The sequence below is a fragment of the Stereum hirsutum genome, assembly GCF_000264905.1.
Source record: "Stereum hirsutum FP-91666 SS1 unplaced genomic scaffold STEHIscaffold_8, whole genome shotgun sequence".
NCBI classification, from domain to species: Eukaryota; Fungi; Basidiomycota; class Agaricomycetes; order Russulales; family Stereaceae; genus Stereum; species Stereum hirsutum.
In genome coordinates, this window is record NW_006763138.1 from 972355 (window position 1) to 991715 (window position 19361).

Consider the following 19361-nt stretch of genomic DNA (forward strand, 5'->3'; position numbering starts at 1 on the left):
ACGTCCCTCAAATATCTACGCGCATCGACTGGAAGCAAAGGGGTGACAGAGATATAATGTACACAATAAAAAATAGTACAGAATTTGTGGCCAGTAAATAGCACGTCCCGTGGAGCATGAGCGCAGCCAAGAGAGCGAAAAGCTGCCTGAAAAACAAAACGCACAACCTCGTACACAGCGGAATCTTGTGTACATTCAATAATCCCAACAGCCAGGTGATGGAGTCGCTGGACGGCATCTACCGTGCTTTTCGAGCCTTGACTGGCTTTGCAGGTGTCGTGGCCGCTGCCTCTGACGGACGTTGCTTCCGTTTGTTCGCCGATGAGGGGGTAGCAGTAGGAGCAGTTGGAGCAGGAGCCGACGTGGTTTTATTTCGTGGTCTACCGCGGGGGGGACCGACGTTAAGATGGCCATATACTTCACCGTGATTGTCCTTCATACAAAACGGGTCATAATTATGATATGTCAGCGCTTTTACCAAGCCAAGAAAAAGATATTGCAGGTAAACTGAGGAGAAGCATACCTCAGCGCCCATAGCCAGTTCATCTTCCTCATCCTCTGCAAGCCGTCCTGTCCGCGCACCAGCAAGGCTAGTCTTCTTCCTTCTTATACCACTTTTCGCAGCTCTGGGTTCTACATAGTCACCGTCGGCATCGGCATCCTCGTCCACTTCGCCGTCGTCCTCGTAATCTTGCTCGTCGTATTCCTCCTCGTCTTCACTTCCTGATTCAGAGACAGGCTGCTGCTTTCTTGCCCGTCCTGTTAAGGACCTTGAGGCAGATGCATTACTGACACGACTGGTGGGCCGTTTCTTGGGAGATGTCGGTTGTCGAGGTCGAGGCTGAGTTTGCGTTGATGGGTGTCCGTCATCTTCATCTTCGTCCTCTTCTTTCACTGGAATATTAATCACAGCGTGCACACGGCGGATGACCCTGCTTTGAACAAGCGGTTGACCGCTCGTTGCAGGTATAGGCGCAGTAACCTGAGCAGGAGCTGAAGGGGCAGAGGGTGGGATAGTGTATTTAGGTTCCTGTACAGTGGACGAACGTGGTCTTCGTGTTGATGGTGTTTGAGGGGGAAGGGTGGAGGTAGAGGCCAGAAGAGAAGGAGCAACGGATGAGGTGGAGGCTCGTTTAGTGAATGTGGTTGTAGTGGGGGGATTGATGGCAGATGCACCATTGGGCTTAGGGGCATAAGGTGTAGTGGACATATGGTTCTGAAGATCATAACAGTGAGAAGATTGAGACACTCAGAGCAGTCTGAAGTGCGTACGTGTTGATCGGTTACAAGCTGCTCGAGACGTCCAGATAACCTGGCACGGTCCTGCTCCACTCTTGTGTATTGATCCTTCCAGCCTTGAGCCTCCTGACGCGACGACTCTTCGAGGCGTAGATATTGGTCTTTCCATTGCTGGGCTTCCCGCCGTATTTGTTCGATCAACTCGATTTGGTGTGAATTCTGTGCGTGTACGGAAAGTCTGGTCAGTTATGCTTCTACTATTACCATATAGCCATTAGAACATGTGATTCAACTTACTGCAACCTCAGCCTGATCAATCTTTGCGGAGCAAATACGAGAGTGAGAGTTAGTATAGTCAAGCAAGCGAGAAGGCTGCTCACGTACCGCCGCTTTCCACTTCAAAATCTCCTGCTGCCATGTCTGCTCCTGTTGACGGCATACGTGCACCTCCGTTACCGCCTGATCGCGTTCGTGTCTGAGTTGTCGAATCTCTTCCTGTGCTTGGGCGATCTGTGCGCGTGCACCTTGCTCGTACGTCCGTAACTATTGTCCCAGTTCCGTTAAGGCTTCAGCGATTGAGAAATGATGAGAGAGTGGGGACCGCTACGTACAGCCGTGGTGGTAGCATGTGAGATAGACTTAATGGCCTCTGCAAGGATGACTGATGGCTCTGCCATGATGCAGATGAAGGTCGGACAAGACGCGTCCCAGTTCGCGCAACATCATTGTGTCAATTTCAAATCTGCGTCGCGTCGCGTCACGAGGTTCAGTTATGTGGCGTAAGTCACAGTGTGATGTGGCGCACCGGTAAAGCTCGGTCGAATATGGAATGCCTTATGAAGAATCAAAGAGAAGGAAATATTACAATCGTATAGTCTATCTGTGAGCTAGGCACCAACGCAGGTCCATCCAATGTTCTAACTGACTACGGTCTAACGAACAACAAACACAATACATACTCGAACAACAACAACAAGGAAAAAAAATAGACCGTCTACAAATCACTCTCCCTTCTTGCGCGCAGATAGATAATGGTCAGAAACATTCAATCGCGAATCGCGAAGCTCGTCCGCAGGAACCTCCATCTCCTCATCAATCTCAACCACTACGCCCGGCACACTCGAGTCTGACCCTCTCTCAAACTTTTCCTCGTCTGGAGACTCCCTCTCTGTCTCCTCGTCGTCATCCCTGCGCTTCTCCAGCATAGACGAACCACCACCACCACCACCACCATTGACAGACCTGCTGTGGTCCTGTCGCTGCTTCCTTTGCAAAGAAGGTCCAAGTAATGGACTAGCGACACTCCCGTTCCCGTTCCCTTCATGCACAGAACCTCGAGAGTTGACGTGACCGTAAGGATTGGGTGTCGCAGTAGAACTGCCAACATTCGTGGTCGGCCCTTCGTCGTCAGGATGATCGTCCCCGTCGTCCATCTTGAGAGCCTGCCGGAGTCCTTCCTCGACGGATTCCGTCCGCTTCGTCTTGGCGCCACCGCGCCAGATGAAGACCCCGGAGCCTATGCCGCAGAGGAAGGAGAGGGGGATGAGGATACCGGTGGACCATGCTGGGCGCTGGAACCTAGTGAGTGGAAAGATCGAGAAAATGAGTGAGCGGGCTGTACTAGTGGATGAGGAGTTGGGAGGGAAGAAGGCGAACAAAGGCTCGCTTGCGGTGTCCTGAGTATAGAGCAGCTACGCACCGGTCGAGTCCCCACATCGTGCCGCACAGAATTATCTATGAGTGGTAAAGTTAGAGTGATAGAGACAGATGGTGAGTATTGTCTAGATCGAAAGCGTGCGGGATTTATGATGTCCGGCGTACTTGAAATACAGAGTTCCCGTCGTTCAAGAGGCATATGAGCAGTGCAGTGCTACAAACCGATGACGGAAAATGTTAAGCTGACGAGTGCTACTTAGATGTGTGGATAAAACGTACTTGATAGGGAATGCCTGCGCATCGATTCCAAAGACTTAAATGAGCGAATGTGACTAACGAAAGCAGAATATAACATACCCGGTGTGTCTCTGTTCCATGCGGCCTGTACCAGGTCTGGGACTTCATAAACTTCTGCTGTTCTGGATACATTATACCCAATCCACGACGAACATCATTAGTCGACTATCTACCGAGAACTTTCGCAAATGGTGGTAGGGACAAAACTTACGTTTATGTAGGTCGGCCTGCTCCTTCTCATTCAGCACGTGCACATAGTTCACGTCGTACATTGGATCCGGGAGATCGTCGGGGTCTAAGAGGGGAAGGAGGCCCGCTTTTGCGCGAAGCTTTCGCGTCCTTCGTTTGTGGAACCATATCCTAATGACACCTATGATAGTGTATTCGGGGTAAGACAAAGCAAAGAAAGCGCAGAAAAGTGAGGGTCAATAGGAAAGGAATAGGAGGGAATTGGTGAGTCAAATATGGATACGTACGATATGAATCCTTGACACGCCATGGAATGAGACCAAGACCAGTAACACAGAAGAGTCCTGACAGTAACGAATAGGCGTAAGTCTAAACTAGAGTCTCCAACTATGGCATGCATCCTAGACCACGCGCGTACCGTTCTCAACCTGCGAGGATATCTCAACCCACAGACCTTGTGTGTTGGCATTGTGAAAGTTGATGATTTTGATCAGGAAGATGACGATGGCTGCTCCCCAGAACACTGTCCACGGTCAAGATCGTATGTAAGCCACCATACTCGTCAGGAGGCCAAGTGAAAACTCACCGACAAGGAAGCCATATATTCCTACAACCACCTGCAAGAACAATTCAGATGACTAGCTGCGAAAGAATACAGAAGGTATGGACACATACGCCCATTGCTGTAGGTGGCAACAAATCAGCAACTTCGACGAGTTGAAGCACACATAAGTGCAAGGTGAAGACTCACGAGTCTTCAAGAACGACCAAACGCCGGACATGATTCTCCTGAACTTCATACGCCTCGTCAAGACGTCCTCCACATGCCTATCGAGCTCGTCTTCTGCTGAGTCGACACCTGCTTCCGCATCCCTGCCGCCCTTGAATGTGCCGAGGACAACTACCGGTTTGCGGGAGTAGAACGAGATTGGGGGGCTACAGAGCGAATGCGAGGTGAAATGAGCAACAGAGCATTGGTGTTGGAAAATGGGAACGAAGGAGTCGATATTTACATCATGATAGCATTGGCGGTATTTGCAAGTGCGGAGACTGTGGCGACATGGGGATCTGTCCGACCGCAAGCATACCTCGGTAAGTTCTCTTCATCGATGCAGTAACATGATTCACACTCACCAACAACATCCAAATGTTCCACGATATCATCCTCATGATGATCCGCAAACACACTCCCTTCTTCCCCTACCGAACCTGTATGATGGCTCAACGCACTCCCGACTCTTCCCATCGGTATTCCCTCTCCCGGAACGATGACATCCTCTTGCAAACCCTCAAAAACAATATCTCCTCTCTCATTCACCTGTCTCTGCCTCAGGTTCGGAGATCCGGAGGCCGGAGAAATGGCGAGAGGTTCAGGCGAGGTCGTGAGCTGACCTCTTTCGCTGGGTGAACTTGGCTGCTGTCCGGATTGTGAGAAGACGGTTGTGAGAGGAGGTCTAAGAGAGCCCGCTCGTGGTCTGTTGGAAGAAGAAGCCCTAAAGCTGCTCCTCGATGACCGGGACTGAACATGGCGAATGACTTTACTCGAACCTCTGCCAGGTGAAGGGGATGGAGGAACGTTGAGATCCGGGCGGGGAGTGACTGGTGTCTGGAAAACGTCGTCGGAGTCGTGAGATTGTCGACGAAGACGATTGCCAGTATCTAGCTGGAGGACAGCATCCGACTGTGCTCGAGGACGATGAGGTAAAGTCTGCGCGCGAGAGACTGAATCGGAGGGACCTGGCTGAGCACTAGGACTAGGGATGGTAGGAGTGACGGGTGCATCGCGAATGGTAGAATAACCACGTCGCCTCACGCGCACCGAAGTCATCTTCGAGAGTAGAAAAGAATGTTGTCGCCTGGTTAGAGTGTGGTGGGCATCGAGCAAAAGTACTAGTCGGTCTAGGAAAGAAGGGCCGACCCCTAAGAGTAAATTACATCGGAAGTGGTTCAGGCCGTTTTACGTCATGTCGATGATTGAGGAAGGGCAGTGGCGCCGCCTCAGCCCACAGACCTCGAGGATCGCAGCCAGCGCTTCTGACGCATGCTATGCTTTGCACACCATTATATACAGTCGCTATATACAGTACCAAAAGTCCAGTTGTACACGGTATATTCCATTGACAGTCGCTAGCGACTCTAGTACAGAAACAAGATACCTTCTACGGACCAACCCTACAACGTCGACCATGCGACTAAAAGTACAGTACACAGTGGGTAGACCCGTACAAGATTTCTCTACACAGTTCAAATAGCATGGTGGACAACTTCTTCTGGAGACAAGTGAGCCTGAGGTATGTAACATAATCAGTACAACCGACTTCAACTTGCCAACGTAGAAGTGGAAGCATACCGGTGAGGGTGGAGGGATAGAATCAGATGGTTTTATCACTTGAATCTCGAGGTCCTGTAATGTAAAGACACAATAGGCGATCAGGACTCATCAGGCAAGCGAAATGTCGGTACTGACGGGTTTCGAAGTACGATAACGTCTACTCCTCGCTCCAGACGATGGCGTTTCTGACGAGACCTGCGTGAGCGGGATGAAAGTGACATCCCCAGGTCGCATAGATCGTGAGGAGTGTGTATGATGGTGATGCGGGAGGGTGGACTCCTGGAGGTATCTTCTATTGTTAAGGGTTGCGAGGCAGGAATTCGAGTACACTACACATTGGAAAGAAAATGAATGGGTGCAACTTTATGGGGGAACGCGAAGACTGACGTTTGCTCAGGACCGTGAAGATACCAACGAAAGTGAAGCCTGATACTGTGGCAAACTAGAGTGGTAAAAGTGTTAGCTCGGGCATCAGGAAAGGTACTACGCTAACGAAAGTCATCACTCACAGTGATCACGACGGCCAAAGCGAATATACTGCACAACACGGTGGTCAGTCTTTAAACACAAACCGACTGAAGAAAGGGCAACAAACCTTGTGAGTAACCCGGTAGTAACAATGTAGACCATCAATTTATTTATAAGAGAGTACGTCCTGCAGCGTCGCGCAAGAGGTCAGAGCTTCACTTCAGTTACAGATAAGCCAAGACAAACGCACTTCTGGAGCCCCGACCGCCGTTTCCACAAGAGAAAGATGAGAATAGCCGTAATAACGGAATCGGAAGCGGCGACCAGAACAAAGGTCGTATAGAAGAGTGTCTAGATGAATGAAACAGACGGGCGTGGAACATTGAAATCAGTGGATTCTGGATTGGGCCAGGAGAGTAGTAACACGTACCCGTAGATCTAGAAGTTGGAGAACGCTCCCCGTTTCGAGCCTGAAAAGATAGAATGGTGGAGTAAGCCTTGAGTGCCTTGAGGATATGAGATGACGGGCTGGTTGTACCATCTCCTGTACAAAACTGCATCGTGTACACATGAGTATTGAGTCCGAGTGTGGATCTGTCATTATACGACTCACTTATCTCGACAACTGTGAGGGATAGCGACGATAATGCGATCAGATTAGTCAGATTGTCATAAGATTGAGGGTTTTGTGCGATGAATGAATGAACCAACCTAGTACTGCGATGTTGGGTATAAGCTGGGCCCAAACACTTCAGTTGGCAGCCCGAGAAGTTGAACAAAAATGCAGACACGTACCGCGACGCCGAAAAGGAAGTAGTTCCTGTCGCTTACTATGGGCCAAAAGCGCGAGTAGAAACGGGTGAGCGGAAACGTTACATGGGAGTGCGGTGATGAGGGGTGATTGAGCGACATACGTTTCCATATTCTGGCACAGTAGAAACTGCGGGACGAAAGGACAAGAAGATAGGGCGACTGTCAATGCTGTGAAACGATGTGGTATGGTCCAGAAAGGCACAGACCATCTAATGACAGCGTCTGACAAGCCCTGTGAATGGATCCAGGAATAGTGAGCGTCTTGTCCTCGGTGTATGGAACGACTCAGAGTAAATTTACCGTCATCAAAATCATGGTCTTTGGATGGTGGGAGGCGTAGTCAGGCCCACTGAGGATATTTTAGACGATACGGAACAGAGTACGTACGATGATGGCTCTATAATAGAGACATTAGGATGCGCTCAAAGGGATTAAGGCGAAGGGGAAAAAGTCAAGACTTACACAGGGACTTGGTGGATAAATAGTCCCACAAGATTCGACGCTCCCTCTATCATAAGCTATCATCCCAAAGGAGAAAATGTATTAGGTTTGCTACTATCAGCTGATGGTGGATCATACATACCTGATATACACCCAGAGCAGCCAGCACGGCATGGGCGGTGTCGAAGGCCCTATACCGAAGTTAGCTACATCATGATCCAGCTCGGACGTGAAAACAAAGGGAGAGGTGCGCTTACCAGATCACAGCAACCTGTTATCCGTGTCGTGATAGCTATGAGCAAGTGACGAACAGTTGTGTAAGGGTAACGACATACTAGGAGCTTGAGTGATATCTTATCTTTCCGATAATGTCGGTAATACATGTAGGCTTGAAGAGTTGTAACACCGAATAGGCTGATATCCCAAGCAGACAATGGTGAGATGTCATGCTTACGTGTATGCGACAGGACTACGGCTAGGGCAAAGTCGTGAAGGAAGACGAAAGAAATGGGACGCACAAAGCAGAGACATATGACCCAGCGTACACAGGCCCCAACGTGTTCGCGATCGATACCGATGACGGGCTCAAGTCCATCTTGAGGATGAGTCGCGGCAGGGAAGGCGATGGTGACGAGGAGAAAGGGAACTGATAGCTTACGGTCAGACGCTCATCCGACGACGGTATTAGAACTCGGACGCTCGACGAGGCTTAGGCACTTGAAGTCATCTTATACCCATCGAGGAGTCATGCTCATGCGCATATGCATCAAGAGAAAATGCAGAAAGCCAGCACTGGAATAGCAATAGCCATAGGTGGGGTAACCGGGCGTTCATCACCACCGGAGAGAAGTCATCGAATTCTGCAATCACCAGTCCGATGGTGGCGGCTAGGGCCTCTTAGCGCTATGGAGGGGGTCTCGAAAGACACGGATATCTCTGCCACTGGGGGTCCTGAGATCTGAGAAGTGGCAAAACAAAAAGGGCGAACGTGGGCCAATTCGGGAGGAGAAGTGCCGGAGTGAAGACAGATTGAGATCTTGCCTCATGTTCGTTCAAGGTACAAACGATGCGATGCAGAGTCTCAAAAGAGGAAGATGTATACATGCAAAACACAATGCTTACTCCCGACGCCGATGCTCACCGGTAGGGATGATTTTTAACGATGAGTGAGGAACTGTGAGGAAACCAAGTACACGAATTTGGCCCCATTAGATGTGGGTTGGTTCGCTACTCTCACCAATGCCGACTTCAAACGATCAACGCAATGACAGCCTGAAGACAGTCAAGATTGAAGGATGAAGTGAGATACGAAACGCTGATACTTTTACGTGAAGGTCTGCGAAATGGAAAGCAGAGTTCACCGATCGATATGTACACTACATCGTGTCGTGGCCTGTGCGAATTCCGGTGTAGGCTGAGCTCGGGTGGCGTGGTATGGAGCTTCACCGATATCGCGATACGAGTAAAACGCATCGTGGACGCGAACGCTATGACGCAGGGTTACTAGTGGTGCAAGTGTATCGCATTGAGTTCCTTGAGCTCTTCGCTGTAGAATAGCTGGTGGCGGTTTCTGCCGTATATGTACGCCCAGCTTTAGAATGTCTAGGGGGTGAGGATCCTTCGTGAAGACCAGCCAAGAACATGATGTCCGGGCATCAGTTATTTTCGTGATATGAAATCTTCGTCCACAAGGTCCAGAGCGCCGCAAAGGTTTTGAAGCATCCCCGGACGCCATCAAAAATGGTGGCACAAATTTGCGAGCCGGAGAAAGTCTGTCAATGGTAAGGGACTTGTCGAACTTTACAGAAGAACAAAAGATCGGTCGAATCCGGTCCTGGTGGCGAGCACGATAAGTCAGGAATGGAAAGTGAGAGATACATATATCACTGCGGCATATCTCACATGGTCAGCCCAGAGCTTATACGCTAGACTAATGTGAGGATGATATGAACTATGCGCACCGATATTGAGCCATAATGCATAGATGCGAATGGAGACATAGACGGAATCTAGAGCGTCTTGTTGAACCACTCAGTCGTCTGCTCTAAAGACCTTTCGAAAGCGTCCCTGATCTCCGGTAGCCCCAAATTTGGTCGGGCAGCAAAGCCGTGAACCGTTCCTACATAGCGCAATAAGTATTTGCCGCGAATGGAGGCTTAGAAGTATGAGTGGGAACCTTTGTAGTCCTTGAACTCGTAATCAATGTACTCTGGTTTGTCCTTGCGAGCAGCGAAGATAGCTTCAGCTTCCTGTCGCAGACTCGGTGTAAAAGTCGAATCATCTGCGATGATAGAATCTAAGTAAGACTTTGCCTGAATCTCCATCCAGACGAAGTGCAATCACCTTCTGCACAAACCCATGCGGCAGGGCACTGGACATTGTGAGGTTCACAATTATTTGACAAGGGTGTACTATGAAATAAGTCCGAGGAAGTATACGCACGGAAATGCTGATCAAAGCGGCCTTATCAGAAGGGGAGAAAGGTATAGGATGGAGTGTACGTACGCCTGAATCTGCTCTTTCTTCAGTCCAGACGGGTGGCAAACAACTATCGAAGATACAGCCGGGTTACTGGCCACGCGAACTACACATCCTCCTCCATAACAGAAGCCAACCAAGCCAAGCTTCTCGTACTTCTTTTCCGTCTTGAGTTTGTCGATGAACTGGTGAATTGGAGTCAGCGTGACTATATCTTCTCCAAGATGAAACTCGGTACCCACAGTGCGAACCCTGGCGTCAGCGACTGTTGGACGAGAAGCGATGATCCTGGGCATGCGTTTCAGGAAGACGACAGCCATCCATAACTTGTTCAGGAAGGATATCTTCTCCCCAGCACGTTCAGGCCAAAGTCCTTGGAGATCGTCTCCCTCCACAATGGGCCAACCTTCGAAGTACACACGGGTCAGTCCGAGTGAGGATGGCAAGACTGCTAGAATCTCTAGAATGGCGCACCATTAAATAAATCAGGCACCCAGACGTCTACACCCACTTTCTCCGCCAATCGGTCTGCCAATATCTTCGGGTTGACCAACGAAAGCCCAAAGGCGTCCGTCAGAAGAACGATGGCTTTCTTGGTGGTCATGTTCGCTGCCGAGCAGTAGTAGGCTCCATCCACCATGGTACCTGTCGGATCTCCAGGAAGAACGTTGCCTTTGAAGCAGTTTTCGCAACTCATGTTCGGCTGAAGTCACGGTGGTAGGGAATAGATCAAAGGCAAGGTAACAGCAGTGATGTGCTACGCTGACCAGCTTGAGTCGTGAAGGGTGCGACTCGTCGAGTGGGTTCTGCTGAATGTCCTGGGTAACACTATCGTACGAGAAGGCTGCCGATGGGAGAAAGGGGCCATATTCATCGTCCGATTTCCACAGAGACTGTAGTTGTCAAGTTCAGCCAAGGAATTCGCATGCCTTGTGTGCGCCCGCCTTCCAAACATCAGTGCTTGCATCGGCAATAACCGATGCAGCTCTTGGGTCGCCATCTCGCCATCTCGCAGAATTGCACTGCGAACCCTCTTTTGGCGACATATTTGCGTACCATGCTTTGGACCGACACCCATATCCACTATCGACTACCGAAGCGATTACGGAAGAACGACCAGGCCAGTGATTAGACAGCAAGGACGTTCAACGTTACATAAGACCCTCAGTACCATGACTTGCGTAGAGGTCTCCTCGCTTGCCCGATTGAAATACTGTCTACTCTGCCTTTGGGAGACTACATAGGCAGGGCGTCTATACGTCTGGCCAGCGTTTACTCTTCTCTTGACCTCTTTGTACTAGCAGAGATGCCTGTGTACACCGCGCTGGCTCCTCCCCCTCTGCCTCAAGATACGATCCAGCCATATGCATCACTGCCTCCGAATCAAGAGGAGATGTACGAGACGGTGTTAGAGCACTTCTCCAAAGAGGACTACACGCTACTAGGGTCTGAGGAAGGGAAGGGAGGGTTGATGGAGGAGGAGAAGTTTTGGCTGGTGAGTATCGCATCTTTACAACCTTGCGTGAAATGTGGCGCGCCACTGTGGTCACGGTTAATTTCTGGTCTTGCTCACCATGATTTAATGCGTTTATGTACGGCATGTGTGCTCTGTCAGTCTAGAGAATGTATTCACCGGCAAGTTCTACTACACTATCTTGTAGACCACACATCCTGACCAGTATGAAAGCTATCTCCGCGCGGTCAAGTGGCACGCAGATAGCCTGGCTATCAAGAGACTGGAAGAAACCCTCCAATGGCGCAGAGTATTTGGCATCCATGAAATGAAAGCCTCCCATATTGAACCAGAGGTAGCCATCCGCTCTGTGCAGAAATTCTTTCCAGTACTGATTGCCCACTTCACCCTCTGCGCGTATGAAAACAGCTTGTGACTGGCAAGATATTCACTTTGGGCTATGACACTGAACGGAGACCTGCTCTCTATATTCTCTTCAGTCGTAAAAACACAGACGAGACGCATAGATATATCGAAGCCATTCTGTGGTTTCTTGAAAGGACACTCGACCTCGCTGGCCCCGGTGTTGAGTGAGTCTGTTCAACAAAAGCAGTATCTAATGAGTGTATTCATATAACTACTTTCCTGTCAAGGTCCCTAATACTCCTGATTGATTACGGGGATAAAGGAAAAACTCCCTCCATGCACACTTGCAGAACCGTTCGTAACTTCTTCGCCCTTCATGTTCGTGTTTTAGTGACATATTACTTTCTGACAGGTCCTTCATATCGTGCAAAACCACTATCCCGAGCGGTATGCTACCTCTGAACTTATTTTATAGTCTAGAGATGGCTTATGTCTTTACTCAACAGTCTTGGCGCTTGCCTCGTCCTCAATGAACCCTTCCTTTTCAACACATTCTACAGAATCATATCACCCTTCATAGACCCTGTTGTCCATGCGAAACTGAGATTCAATCCTTCACCTATCACAGACGGCCTTTTCACTGAAGAACAGCTGCTCGAAGCAAATTGGGGAGGGAGCATAGATTTTGAGTACGAGCATGGGAAGTATTTTGGACATATGGTGGGGATGTGTGAGGAGAGGAAGGAGTCTCAAATGAGGGCTTGGACGGAGCTTGGGGGCAGTGTAGGGATTAGTGAATGGGACTTCAAGACGAGTGCTGAGGGAGCGAAAGCTGAGAAAGCATCAACTGAGGAGCAAGAAGTCGAGAAAACTGGAGAAGCCGGCGTTGTCGCTGAAGCATCAACGAACTGACAACGATGATGGGATTGCTGCTTGTACGTACCTTTTCTCTGATACGCTGTGATACGAATGCCACCTAACTGGACTGCGACGGGTCATGGCACATTAGCGCTTACCCATAGATATACACGGATGTGTTTATTAAACCGTTTGCCTACACTCTTGCGACTAAAGATATCGTCCCTTGCGCATCTTGTCGACCAGAGGACACCGCAAGCATCAAAGCCACAGAATGAAATATTGACCTCTTCGCCACCCGATCGATAACCAGCGACTGCTGTTCTGTCAGTTGCCACAGCACATCTTGCTCGCATCCATTCACTGTCAACACCATCAGCTTGCATCGTCCTTTCTCTCTTTGTCTCTTGAGCCACTGCCTCGCGTCATGGCTCTACTGTGGCTCAATCATCCACGTATACACCCAAAGCTGGGCAACAAAGGAGAACGTTACTCAGAACATGCTCATTCTGCGAGGCTGAGCCACTGACAACAGTACAAAGAGGATGCTCTCCTTTTGTGCATCGCTTCCACCCTCATTTTTAACACCCTCTGACCGCTCGTATTGGTATCTTCCTACATCCCCCTCCCAGACCATAGTCATGTTCAGCTCACTCACTATTCGGAACGTCCACTTACCGAACATCAGCGATACTACTCAGGCAGACGCCCTCTTCGACGTATACTGCGAGAATGGCAAGATCAAGGACATCAAAATCGTACATCGTAGTCTTGTCGAGAAGCCTTTCTGGCATCCTTCGCGTCTTGAATGGTCGCAAAGTTTGAAGTTTCCTGCAGAGATAGACGCTGAAGGGAAAGGCATTCTCTTACCATCGTAAGTCTTCCTATCGTTACGCCCTGATTGTCACCGTCTCTCTCCTTTCTAATGATATCATGCCTGCTGGTAGTTTGTGCCACTCCCACGTCCATCTCGATAGGTGCTTTCTTCTCGATCAGTGCCCTGACCTGAATGTCCCGTAAGTTGTCGACAACCTTCTAGTCAGTTGCTACCCATTGTTGACGGTCCTGATTACCACAGAACTGTAGACGAAGCGTTTGATATCACTGAGGCTGCCAAATCGCGTTTCATAAACCAGCAAGACGATGTATACGAACGTGGGAAGCGTTTGGTACGCGAGAGCATCGAGTGCGGGGTCACCGCTATGCGTGCGTTCGTGGATGTTGATGCGGTTGTTCATCTGCGATGCTTGAAGGTAGCGATACGTCTGAAGGAGGAGTTTAAGGATGCTTGTGACATACAGATTGCTGGTTAGTCCTATCATATGTGTTCGATGCGCATATTTTTGACGTGAGTTGAGCACAGTTGTTGCCCAACACGCGCTCTTCGATTCGGAAGACTCGACCCAACCTGGTATCACCTACGATTTGCTCAAGGATGCCGCTGCGCTCCCCGAAGTCTCTGTTGTGGGTTCAGTACCGGGCGTGGAATCCAGTCCCGACCTGGTCGTCGAGAACATCAGACTCGTTCTCAAGCTCGCCATCGACCGCCAGCTCCACGCCGACTTTCACCTCGATTACGACGCTGATTCTATTCGGGAAGTCCACATTCACGACGTTATACACGAAATGAGGATCCGGATGTGGACTGCTCAATTCCCCTCTGGCGGTCGCCGTGGAGTCACTATCAGCCATGGGACCCTCTACTCGCACTTCACCGCGGAAGAATGGCGGGATCTCAAAGCTGAAATCGGGACTCTACCCATATATATTGCCGTCCTTCCTCAGAGCGATGTATACACCACGGGTAGTCATGCAGGTCGGACACTGCTCGCTCCAAGCATCTTGCCGGTACCCTTCATATCAGAGTCGAAGTTCAATGTTTCTCTGGGAGTTGACAACATCGGGAACGCATTCACTCCTCAGGGCAATGTCGATCCTCTTTCTCTATGCTCTTTTGGAGTCGCTATCTACGGTGACGCGAGCTTCGAGACCTGTCAAACCCTTTTGGTAAGCTTTTCATCTTATTTTCTAGATGCTCGTCCTCACCGACCGCCTTCCTCGCTATCAGAACTGTGTTTCTACGGGCTCCAAGTATTGCATCGGCCACCCCGAGTCCAAGATGCCTCCTTCCCCAGGTTTCCGTGTCGGTGATATGGCCGACTTTGTCCTCATGGAAGACAACAAATCTGTCCGCTCCGTCGTTCTCAGCCCTTGCTACTCCCGCACTGTGATCCGTGGGGGCAAGGTCGTCGCATTTCGTCACAGCAAACAGTTCATGTTTCCGGAGGCTATCACCTATCGCCTTGCCCGTATGTCGATCGCGTCACTGTTGACCATGGTCGCATGTTTGCTATTTATCCTCATCGTCAAGTCTCTGGCGTGTGACCTCACCCACTCCATGCATTCAACTCTGCTTTCAGAAGGTAATAAGACCACCAAAGCTTGATCCTGGCCTCGACTACGTAAACGCGCCGTTCAGCCCTAATGTTGTTCCAAAATGGGACCGAGCATGGTGGCATTTGTCTGTTTTGTCTTTAGAAATTGTATTGTGTTCTGTTCCAGGCTTCGTTACTTACCTTACGCGTTAACTCTTCCTGACTACTGTATGGCCCCTCAATATGTAAATGCAATGTTTGCGCGCCGTGTTGCATCCTTGAAGGACGTGCTCTCAAGTTGTGCATTTGCTGGAACCCATGATTTCGGCCCCTATTTGCCCTTATCACCTTCGGCGATAACTCCGACCATGATTGTCAACCTTGAACGTCTCAGGCTGTCCGCCATCTTTGCTGGTATACTCATGCTCGGCCTGAAAGCACAATATTGCATGATTCAATCTCATACAAATAACTCTCTAAGCTACTACTGTGCCCGGAGGACCCGTGGCCAGTTCGAATCAGCGAGGGCGTCAGGTATGAGTGTTTCGTTCGCCCCCATAATGACAAACACAAACTATTCCTCAGCTCTCCTCTTCGTTGCATAGACCGCCAGTATAGCTAAGCCCTCGGTATCCCCTGGGTCGATGGTCAAAGGCGGTACCCTCACCATTCGGAACGTCCACCTACCCTCCAGTTATCACGACCCGTCTCATGACGACTCTAGTCTATTCGATGTCCTATGCAAAGATGGAAAAATCAAGAGCATTAGAAAGGCTGAGGGTCCTGGCAGGTCTATAAGAAGCCGAATTTGGCCCCTACTACACGTCGCAGGACTATCCATCCTTCTATCACCCCGTGAGATCGATGCCGAAGGGAAGGGTATACTCTTACCTTCGTGCGTGTATACATATTAACGGGGAGACACTCCTTACTAATAACTCTCTCAGTCTTTGTCATTCTCACATCCATCTGGACAAATGCTTTCTTCTGAACCAAGGCGGCGATTTGAGAACAGGGTAAGTTTGTGTCACTGGATCCGTGGGCCGTCATTAGACCATGTTGATGTTGTTCACAGGACATTCCAGGAAGCTCTCGAAGTCACAAGCACAGCGAAGGCTCGTTTCATGCACGATGGCACTGACCTCTATGAGCGAGGCAAGCGATTAGTGACGGAGAGCATACTTGCTGGCGTCACATCGATGCGCGCTTTCGTTGAGATCGACAGGATAGTATCTATGCATTGCCTCAACGCAGGTCTACGTCTAAAAAAGGAGTTCATAAAGGAGTGCGAGATTCAACTTGTAGGTGAGTCCCTCGCTCAGATCACTATCACGAGCGTCGCTTATGACTGTGTGACTGTGGGCCACAGTCTTCGCTCAGGATCCACTCTTCGACGATCCGAGCGCGACAGAGCCAGGAGATAATTATCGCCTTCTCGTTGAGGCCGCTGCCACTCTCGGCGTCTCTGTTATTGGTTCTGCGCCATATGTTGAACCATCCCTGGACCAGGCTAAGAGGAATATCAAGCTCGTACTCAATCTGGCCAAAGAGGGCGGCCTTCATGTCGACTTCCATCTGGATTACAACCTCAATTCCTCGGCCCAGCCTCTTATATACGATGTTATACAGTATATGAGGGAGCTTCAGTGGACATCCCTCTTCTCCAGAGGTTCAATGCGTCAGGTCACCATCGGTCACGGCACCCGCTACTCCCTTTTCGACGATCAAGAATGGCGGGATCTGAAGGAATCCATCGGCGACCTTCCAATCTCCTTCGTCGCACTGCCGCAGAGCGACCTGTACATGATGGGCAAGACTTACCCACGTTCCGCAAAACTCGCCCCCAGAGGCACGATTCCTGTGCCGTTCGTGGCGGATCTCGGACTAGACATCGCGTTAAGCGTGAACAATGTCGAAAACGCCTTCACGCCTCAAGGCTCTGTCGATCCGCTTCCTCTCTGCTCACTGGGCGTAGCCATCTATCAAGATGCGAGCGAACGTGCCTGCCAGATCCTACTGGTAAGCTGACTAATGCCGCCCACATTCGCGAACTCTTTACCATGCTACAAGACATTGACTAGCCATCCGAATAGGATTCTGTCTCGAATTCCTCCAAACGAAATATCGGCCTTCCATCATCGGACATGAAACCAGGAGACCCAACCGACTTCGTTTTGCTCCACTCGAATATCTCAGTCCGCTCAGTTGTCCTCGATCCACGCTTCGACCGTACAACCATCCGTGCAGGCAACATAATTGCTTCACGACGTTCGTCCCAGACCTTTGGCCCGTTTACACGAGCTCCGACTTTGACCCAGAGCTTTCTGGGAGCAGCCGTTGTGGGGTGTGTGGTCTTTCTTGCACTACAGAAGTACTGTTCGGAAGCGCGTTAGCTGTGCCTTTTGCTCCGAGAGTATAATACCAGTCATCTAAACCCGTATCAGTGAGTGGGTCGACGCCTTCTGTAAAGTCAGTGAGCTCACTGTGTCCTGTGCAGTCATTTATCTTGTCTACTTTCCTTCACAGATTATTCGGAGATATTCCTGGGGTACGTGGACGTTTGTCGGAGTAGTCTCATTTGTAACGGGTTTCCGTACCTTAAGAGGTAGGGTGGAACTGATTGTTGTGTGTTGAGTTGAGCACATACGACAAGTAGACAATTCAAGAGTACCGAAGAAAAATACATCACTACAATCGATCATGACATGCTACAACGATTGGGCGTCGGGTATGACGCTACAAGACAGGTGCACCCGACGACACCTTGTTAACCAAAAAACATACAACAAGAACCTCGCAGACTCCCACGAGACCGAGAGAAAATAACACGAAGCGCTTGGATACTCCATTATTACAGGCTTATGCTTGTCTCTAGACGGCGATCTCAGTGGCCAGTGGCTGCTCTAACGCATTCGCGTACTGGAACTCTCCAGAATTTTCATACTGTTGCAAAACCGCGATTAGCATAGGTTCTAGAACCATAATCGACTGCAGGTTGAAGCGGATGGGGAACTGACCTCATACATATCCAACGCTACCTGACAACTCTGCTGCACTACGACAGGAACATCTGGCTTGGTCATGTATTCCTTCAGGTAAGGGAAGACCTCTGGCGTCGCGATCCCACCTAGCGCCTCGGCGGCTTCATGTCGGACCATCTCCGATTCGTTGGCATCTTGGAGAACTTGGAGGAGGCACGGTACGGAATGAGGGGAGAGAAGTTGGCCGAAGACGAAGGCGATTTCGTGTCTATTAGATGCCGCATGGGCCACCGCCACACAGATGATTAGCATTCCAGGCCGTTTTTACAAGGAGCATTGAGTTTGATCCGAAGGGATAAAGTAGCAGAGAATGACTGGAGAGGTGAAGTAAGATACTCACTTGAAAAGCGCGCTATCGTCCGTGAACCCCGCCGCAAGTGCGTCCACTGCGTCCGGGGTTCCAATGTTCCGCAACGCGAACATAGCGCGGTAGCGTTCGAACAGTGGTCGTTTTGTGTCGAGAAGCTGGGCCTTCAGGTCCGCGACGCTAGAAGGGGACAGGTCCTGAGGTTTTGGTTTACCGGCAAGGAGGCCAGAGGTGGGAGGAGCGGGGTCGATGGAGGTGAATTCTCTGGTAGGGAGAGAGGGACGTCGAGACCGCGAGAGAAGCAGAAGGGATATGTCAGTATAATATACTGGATGCGAGGTATAACGGAAGTCTGTTCATGGAGGAGAAGGGAAGACACGTACTGGATCTCGTCGGTGGCGGTTGAACGATGCCGCCTGCCTTCGTCTGAGTTATCCCATTCTATCCTGGCCAGTGCGATCTCGCAGGTCTCGCGAACAGCACGATCACTGTCGCCACAATACTTTTTGAGGACAGGAAGTGACGCCGTGGAAGAGATGGCACCCATCGCCTCGGCAGCCTGTACATCAAATACCAGGGGCCACAGTCAGTTTCTCTAGCAAAAATATGTGAGGGATGGACGTACTTCGTGCCGAACCATAGGATCTTCGCTCTCGTCTGCTAAAACCGTCTCCAATGTTGGCAATGCACTCTCGTCCTTGATCTGTCCCAGGCAGTACGCTAGCTCATGCTTCAACAGCGCCGACTGATCCTGAAAGCCTTCGTGAGCCTCATCAGCCATCCTAGCCGTCTAGGCAAGCTCAAGCTCGGACCACCACTGCATTTCGACATCTGGTGTGGTGTAACGAGAAAGATCAAACATACCTTTTGAAATAATACGAATTGCGTCCTCGTTCTTGAGGGACTTGAGCGTGAAGAGGGCCCGGAAGCGGTTGTGCAGGGGAACCTTGCCGGAGGTGTTGAGCAGGAGGGACTCGAGATTATCGAGCTCGGTCTGGGAAACTGCGACCATTTTATTTGGATGCGGAAGAGAGGGTAGACAAGGATG

At 50.2% G+C, this 19361-nt stretch overlaps 7 protein-coding genes across 7 annotated transcripts; 2 read left to right on the forward strand and 5 right to left on the reverse strand.

Annotated features, from left to right (window-relative positions):
* Positions 1-217: 217 nt before the first annotated feature.
* STEHIDRAFT_169037 (uncharacterized protein) lies at positions 218-1916 on the reverse strand (the record flags this gene model as incomplete). The annotated part of the gene is made up of 6 exons (XM_007304851.1): positions 218-433; positions 524-1216; positions 1273-1458; positions 1537-1557; positions 1624-1782; positions 1851-1916. 6 exons carry the CDS (start codon positions 1914-1916, stop codon positions 239-241), a joined length of 1320 nt encoding a protein of 439 aa, XP_007304913.1. The 3' UTR covers positions 218-238.
* A 140-nt stretch (positions 1917-2056) lies between these two features.
* On the reverse strand, positions 2057-5252 carry STEHIDRAFT_147569 (uncharacterized protein). Its single transcript, XM_007304852.1, has 13 exons — positions 4516-5252; positions 4395-4449; positions 4133-4317; positions 4057-4064; positions 3968-3998; positions 3800-3904; positions 3669-3725; positions 3404-3562; positions 3253-3314; positions 3175-3188; positions 3061-3109; positions 2939-2973; positions 2057-2817 (listed from the first exon to the last, which is right to left on the reverse strand). Exons 1-13 carry the CDS (start codon positions 5207-5209, stop codon positions 2241-2243), a joined length of 2031 nt encoding a protein of 676 aa, XP_007304914.1. The 5' UTR covers positions 5210-5252; the 3' UTR covers positions 2057-2240.
* A 373-nt stretch (positions 5253-5625) lies between these two features.
* Positions 5626-8061, reverse strand: STEHIDRAFT_169039 (uncharacterized protein; the record flags this gene model as incomplete). The annotated part of the gene is made up of 21 exons (XM_007304853.1): positions 7954-8061; positions 7771-7849; positions 7693-7706; positions 7578-7626; positions 7457-7512; positions 7382-7391; positions 7295-7312; positions 7201-7226; positions 7096-7121; positions 6977-7011; positions 6893-6917; positions 6795-6806; positions 6720-6735; positions 6612-6651; positions 6432-6532; positions 6309-6368; positions 6223-6250; positions 6101-6155; positions 5849-6042; positions 5732-5785; positions 5626-5667 (listed from the first exon to the last, which is right to left on the reverse strand). Exons 1-21 carry the CDS (start codon positions 8028-8030, stop codon positions 5626-5628), a joined length of 1017 nt encoding a protein of 338 aa, XP_007304915.1. The 5' UTR covers positions 8031-8061.
* Positions 8062-9444: 1383 nt separating this feature from the next.
* On the reverse strand, positions 9445-10610 carry STEHIDRAFT_58735 (dienelactone hydrolase endo-1-3,1,4-beta-D-glucanase; the record flags this gene model as incomplete). Its single annotated transcript, XM_007304573.1, has 6 exons — positions 9445-9554; positions 9612-9716; positions 9779-9846; positions 9971-10098; positions 10156-10319; positions 10388-10610. The coding sequence occupies 6 exons, from the start codon at positions 10608-10610 to the stop codon at positions 9445-9447; spliced, it is 798 nt and encodes a 265-aa protein (XP_007304635.1).
* Positions 10611-10905: 295 nt separating this feature from the next.
* On the forward strand, positions 10906-12801 carry STEHIDRAFT_147571 (CRAL/TRIO domain-containing protein). Its single transcript, XM_007304854.1, has 8 exons — positions 10906-11408; positions 11529-11548; positions 11601-11721; positions 11796-11956; positions 12020-12086; positions 12145-12179; positions 12239-12667; positions 12742-12801. Exons 1-7 carry the CDS (start codon positions 11220-11222, stop codon positions 12642-12644), a joined length of 999 nt encoding a protein of 332 aa, XP_007304916.1. The 5' UTR covers positions 10906-11219; the 3' UTR covers positions 12645-12667; positions 12742-12801.
* A 3141-nt stretch (positions 12802-15942) lies between these two features.
* STEHIDRAFT_58569 (Metallo-dependent hydrolase) lies at positions 15943-16993 on the forward strand (the record flags this gene model as incomplete). Its single annotated transcript, XM_007304555.1, has 2 exons — positions 15943-16270; positions 16335-16993. 2 exons carry the CDS (start codon positions 15943-15945, stop codon positions 16991-16993), a joined length of 987 nt encoding a protein of 328 aa, XP_007304617.1.
* Positions 16994-17836: 843 nt separating this feature from the next.
* Positions 17837-19325, reverse strand: STEHIDRAFT_157556 (deoxyhypusine hydroxylase; the record flags this gene model as incomplete). Its single annotated transcript, XM_007304855.1, has 6 exons — positions 17837-17908; positions 17983-18214; positions 18347-18577; positions 18697-18872; positions 18939-19072; positions 19178-19325. 6 exons carry the CDS (start codon positions 19323-19325, stop codon positions 17837-17839), a joined length of 993 nt encoding a protein of 330 aa, XP_007304917.1.
* Positions 19326-19361: the final 36 nt, after the last annotated feature.